Source organism: Stylophora pistillata, chromosome 6 (genome assembly GCF_964205215.1).
Source record: "Stylophora pistillata chromosome 6, jaStyPist1.2, whole genome shotgun sequence".
In the NCBI taxonomy this organism is placed as follows: Eukaryota; Metazoa; Cnidaria; class Anthozoa; order Scleractinia; family Pocilloporidae; genus Stylophora; species Stylophora pistillata.
In genome coordinates this window covers 16684575-16690863 of record NC_142524.1, presented here as the reverse complement: position 1 = coordinate 16690863, position 6289 = coordinate 16684575, and the positions used below count along the sequence as shown (strand labels likewise).

At 41.2% G+C, this 6289-nt stretch overlaps 1 protein-coding gene across 1 annotated transcript in view; it reads right to left on the bottom strand.

Moving 5' to 3' along the window:
* Positions 1–4484: 4484 nt before the first annotated feature.
* LOC148728539 (tauropine dehydrogenase-like) overlaps positions 4485–6289 on the bottom strand; it is a gene marked incomplete at its 5' end in the record, with an annotated part of 2868 nt that continues 1063 nt past the window's right edge. The window contains 2 exons of the mRNA XM_088724978.1: positions 4485–4577; positions 5923–6289. The exon at positions 5923–6289 is cut by the window's right edge and continues 112 nt beyond it. Coding sequence (XP_088581104.1) covers positions 4485–4577; positions 5923–6289 — 460 coding nt within the window. The remainder of the gene's footprint in view (positions 4578–5922) is intronic.

The following is a 6289-nucleotide window of genomic DNA, read 5'->3' as shown; positions in this document are numbered from 1 at the left end:
CCTGAGCAAGTGACGCGCGCATACAAGTTATGATGTGATGGGTATGTTGTGTAACGGTCACCAAGAATAGAGAGCCAGCCGAAAAAACCGTTTTTTCTCTTACTTGACTAAATTGAAGTCAAACATTTTAACTTAAACTTTCATTAAAAAAATATAATCTCCGAAAGCATCCTACTTAATTAGAAAAGCGTTATATCAAATAAACGTTAAGAAATCAGAGAGGTGTCATATTCTCCTACTTGTGCGAGTCCCCTGGGGGAATTTTCGTGGCAACCCACACCTTGGTGCCCGTTTTTCGGGTTACATAATTCTGATCACATCGCCAACTTGACGAAATCCACTCGTGGAAGCTCTTTGCTTATGAAAAAATTTTTTCTCAGTGGAAAAATCAAAGGCAGATAAAGTCCTCAGGTAGAAAAAGAGAAAAAAAGAGGACCAATCTCTCAAGCAGAGAAAAATCCTTGGCAAAAGCGAAAGTAACCACGCCCCGCGCTAGCGTCAGATTTCGGACAAAGAAGTCCTCGTCAAACCAAAATTTATCATACGCTAAGTTAAAAACCAGGTTTTTCTTTATTAATGCAAGTACCAGCCTTGATCCAAAATCATTCACAATCACTTCGAATCGTACTTTTGAGAGCTGTTTGTCGATTCGTTTTCTTGCTTCTCAGCACCTTTTACTGTTTTTCTATTTTTGCCGTGAGTTTTTCCTTGCCTTCAGGAACTTTGCCCATAACTATGTCGTCCTCCTCAGCACTTAACTGAGCGATCGAGATGAATAAACGTGTTTGCAGTCCGTTACTTTGGCGGGAAATCTTGATCTATCGTCCTTGACGCCAGGAGGTCTTGTTGTCCCATTGGTTTATGGTTTAAGGAAGCACGATAAACTCTTGGCGTTGTGCGAGTTGGTTACGAACCATTATGAGTAAACTCTCGCATTGAATTTTGAGAGGAATACATCGAATACATCTACTTTGCGAGAATTTATAGGGAATTTAGATTTCACCAATTTTCATCAAATTTCATCGAGAGATTCCGAGAATAATAGCAAACGAAAGAGTAAAATATTCGTCCTATGGCGTCCATTTACTCGACACAGCTCGCATATTTTAGCTACTCTAACTCTAGATGCCGAGATCTAGACAACCAATCGAATATCGAAAAACCTGACTCACTTTTGTTGATTGATGCCATGTGAAGAAGACTGTGCAGCTATGTTACTTGTGCTGCGGCATTCAATATAGCCGATAAATTTAAAAGAAGAACCTTAGGTCGCATCACGCCTTGCCGGCTCCTGATACTTCCTAAAAGGAAAAGTCGCTTGAAAGAAATTTTTTGTCGTAAACTACATTTATTAAGCTTTCTTCTGATGTATAGTTTGCTAGATTTTTCGTGAAACTATCGCGCGTGCGAGTTTTTCCCGAAGGTCACCTGCGAATGTGGGAGGTAACCTTAATCCGTTCACAGTAGCTCATAAATTGTAGTAAACAAAAATCGTATTAAAAGAAAAAAAAAACATCTGAATGCATAGAACTGATCATAGCATTGTTTCATTTCTATTTTTTCGAAGGAAAATGTCTTAGTGAACTTTTATATGAAGCTATATCTAAGTTTATTTTAATTTCGAAGACCGTATACCCCACAAAACGAGAACGAAGTCGCATTACGACAGGCTTTTTAAAAATCTACTCCCATTTTAGCTCGTTCCAGGCGTTAAGCTGATGAAAATGAGCGCCATAGCTGTTGCGTGCGATAGAGTAAATAGTAAACGGCGAAGCGAAATAACGAGGGAGACTTAGGTCAGTGGTGGGCGACCCGACCCAAGCTTCCCTCTCTTTTTCACTCCGTTGCCAATGTCGCGTCGTTTACTGAGGGTGTCAAAGCGTTTAAACGTGATGCGCGATTGATAATGGTAACAGGACCGACTGGAGTCCAATTCCGTCTGTAATCATTCGAGTAATTAACGTAATCGAACGACCGCAAAGCGGAAGTACAAATTGTTTCCAGAGTCAAAACTGGTCCAAGCCTGTGGGGACTGCCCAAACGAAGACGGCTGCTCCGTAAGTCTTGCCATTTTGAGGACAGATATAAACAGGGATAGAACAGGAAATAGATACCCTTACAGATACCGCATTGAACGTGTGACCATGTCACACAGCGCAAAAGTGCCTGTAAGGCTTCCTAACCATCTACCTTCACGGACAGTAATTTGAAGGTAACTGGATTCTCTCTTCTTCATGGGTGTGTTTCACCAAAAAGGAAAGCTCTGTCCGTCCAACTGCTTGCCTTCGCAGGTTCTTCTGTCTAGGTTTAAGCTAAAGCTAGTAGAACTGTAGAATACGGATCGCTCCCCCCTCCCCCCCATCCGTCAGACTTAAGGTTTTTTCTTGCATGTCTGAGACTTAAGTTCTTGCAACGTTAGGATCTCAAATTACTATTCAGCTATGACAACTCAGATGAATTTTTCCATTAATAAAATTAGAATTACTTGTCTATTATTTTCATTTTTGCAACAGTATCGTCTCAGGTAGTGGCAGATGTTTGTAACTGAGTAGTAAGGGATCCAATTTTTCCCAAACCTCGTGAGTAACGATGATAACTCCTTAATCAATCTCCCCACAAACGTCTCCTTGTCCGATCACAGATTCTTTGCTGATTTAGGCTTTAGATACAAGGACTCTTAGCTTCCCTTCTGGGCAGTCTTTAACACATAAGGCACTCAGAGGTGGATCCAGAAGGGGGTCCAAACTCTCAGAAAACTACATAAGCTAAGGAATATTTCAAGTTGAGTAGGTTTAAAGCATTTTTGTTAACGAGGCACACGGTTTACAACTAATCACTTCGCATTGGGAGCAAGTGTTAAAAAATCTCGGCCTGACATCCCTTTATACAGACTATGAGCAGGGTCCCCAGTAGGTTTTCCGGGAGCCGGGATTGGGCTTGAAAGTAGGGATACAGGTATTTAGAGTAAGAAGGTAGCGAGATGCGGGATTGTTAGTATGAATGCGACACGAGAATCGGCGACTTTGATGGGATGGGATGCGGGAAACAATCGCTTAAACGAATAAAGAAGTAGAAAGTCCGTTGACGAGAATTTACAAAGAAATTGGTCCACGTGAAAAATACCTAGCCGCCCATGTAGCCATTTTTTAAGGAGATTGCGTTTCACCTCTACCTACAAAGGCGCTCCGACTTCGAAGCGGAGTAGTAAGAAGACAACGGGCAACAAGACGAATAGGAAGATGTGAAAGTACGATTCCCCAAGCAGTGATGAAGCATCGGATAAGTCATTTCCGGACGACGAGACCGCATGTGATGTTGGTGTCGTTCCATCTTTAGGATGAGAGACTGATTTTCTCCTCGAAAGAGTCTCACTCTTCGGAAGAAGAGTTCGCCTCAAAATTGAGAATTGTGTTCGGTCAATTTTTTTTTGTTTCCAATGTTATGGAACTATGGGATTGCTATCACCTTTTATTGTCGTGTACACTTATTGACACTGTTATTCGTTTCTTAAAACTGACCTATTTTCCGTGATGATTTAAGTTAAACGGAAGGAACAAAGACCGCGCAAACGGGGAAGCAGAGGTTACCTTGTACTACTAGACGTCTCGTCATCCCCTCCAATGTTGGCTGAAGCTTATGCATTCGTCCCACGCTCAAAAATATACTGCGCGGGCCCTGCAGAAGAAGGTAATGTGGCTAGCCTACGCTATTCGTGCAAAGCTAAAAAAAACTTCTAAAATGAACGTTTTCATCGTTTTCGCGAAAAGAGATAACTATGCGGCTTACGCTGAGCAAAGACTTCAGTGGATCAATGCTGATTCAGTGAGAAAATCCTCACCCACCGAAAAGGACCACTACAGTTGAGGCAATGGACTAAGTAAAACATTTTTTGCAAGATCGAGGGCGGTGTAGTCCGTTGGGATTGCGTGAGGGAGAGAACATTTTAGTCGGGACCCCTATTGGTGACCCTCTACAAAAGAGGCCGACTGGCGATATCTTTTCAAAAGCGAGTCTCGAGCGAAGTTGGTTTATTCATGCAGATGGGTGGAAATAACAAAAAAAATAAGTAAGAAAATGAACCAGGTGAATAGCACTCAGCGGAAAAGGAAATGAAGTTTCGTATTATTTCTTGCATTATTACTGATTCGTGTATCGTCAACTTTAATTGTTGTATTAGAGAGCAGAAATCTTGAGCTGGTCACAAAATAACTTTATTGTCATTAATGATGTCAACTGAACATCTTTTCTTTAATAATGTTTTATATGGCTATAAATACCAAGAAGAGAGATGTTTTTTGTCTTGGACAACATAATAGTGATTTTCAGGGCATTCACCTCATTTACCTGACGAGCTCAATACAGTCTCTTAAAATTAACCTACCCAAAGTCTTACATAATTAGATAAATTTCCAACGAATCCTTCCATTCAATAAATATTAAAGACTACGTAACTGAATTCAATCTGAAAACAACTTGAAGTCAACTTAGTCAGAGACAGAAACAATTGCTTCATGGACAGGTCCCAGGAGGTACTGTAGATTGCGAACTGGGTCCTTCGTTGGCTTTATACTTCCTTCCTGTGTTGAAAGACCAAAACATGTGAACTAAAAGTTGTACACCCTTATGCTTTAAAGTGTTATTAAGTACAAGAATTAAAAATGGCGTTCGCTTGAAAGACAAACTAACTAATTTTGATTAATATCCTATATTGTATACTGCTTTTGTTACGTGGACACCCCTGAGTACACCCCTGGATACACTCCTGGATACACCCCTGGATACACCCCTGGATACAACCTCTGGATACAACCCCTGGATACAACCCTTGGATACACCCCTGGATACAACCTCTGGATACAACCCCTGGATACAACCCCTGGATACAACCCCTGGATACAACCCCTGGATACAACCCCTGGATACAACCCCTGAATACAACCCCTGCAAATAACCCTGTAGCTCCAGGACGCCCCCTAACATGACTAATTCTGACAGGAAAGGAAACATTTTTTCCCTGCACACCTTCCTTCAATTTTCTCCGCCTGGCCCCGGTTGTTCGAAGGTTGAATAACGCTATCCGCTGGACAAAACTCTATCCGGTGGATAGCACTTAAGGTTTTGCTATCACTTACTCGCCGGATAGCGATCTATCCGTTGAATAGCGTTATCCGCCCTTTATACAACTAGGTCCTGGTAGGCAACTAGGGTGTGTTTCATCTTAAGAATGTCTTTTAAATGTCTGCCATGACCTGATAATGTTGTCTTAAGAGAACTATTGAATCAGAAGAAAGAATGACTTTAAAGGCTACCGTGTTAAAACGTTCAATTCGTAAACCTAGCTGATTTAGTGAGCAGCACGAGGTTTTAAAAAGTCGACTCCTAATCTGAGCATAATCGAATAACGTATATGTGCACGATCCTTCGCAGTAAAGCACTATTTAAGCAATAGTGAAAATCAGACCTGAAAGAAAAAAAAAAAAATTCAGGCCTGTACGGGATTCGAACCACAGTGGTTCGAATCCCGTACAGGCCTGAATTTTTTTCAGGTCTGATTTTCACTATTGCTTAAATAGTGCTTTACTGCGAAGGATCGTGCACATATACATTTCATAACCGCAGTTCATATATATGTATTTCATATGTTTGTTGTTTGATAATCGAATAAGTTGGGTAAAAAAAATTAACAAATCATGACGTCACTTTCCCGATCCAGTTCTCTCAGTGCAAGAATTGGAAATGATAGACGGGTACCATATGGCTAGGGAATGACAAGGCGAGTCAATAACCAGAATAAAGCCTGAATTGAATGAATTCAAGGATACTATTTTTCCTCCAATGGAGTATGAATACTTTAGAAATAATACTGTCATGGTGAATGGAAAAGTCCACCGGAAGTAATCAGTGGTAAGTATCAAAACTAACCTTCATGGTCCCCAAAAGAACTTCTTTGGTGTCAAGAACATCACATTCAACATCAAACTCTGCCGTACAACAAATCCTTGGTGACCACTCAAAATCCAGGATCGTACACTGCTCTGCACTCTCGCCCAGCGCACGGCGAACGTGGAAATCGAAGTCAGGTCCACCAGGTAAACCAATCAAGGTCATTCCAGGTCTGATGTGCGGTTTAAGGGTATTCAGATGGCCATCCAGATAAATTTCATGGGCAAACGCAGGCAAGACTACGAAATCGATATCTCGCATGGCTTCATCTGGGTACGTTGTTATTAATGGTGGTTTCGATATGATAGACTTTAGCTCTTGTCCGTTGCGATGTAACTTAACTTGA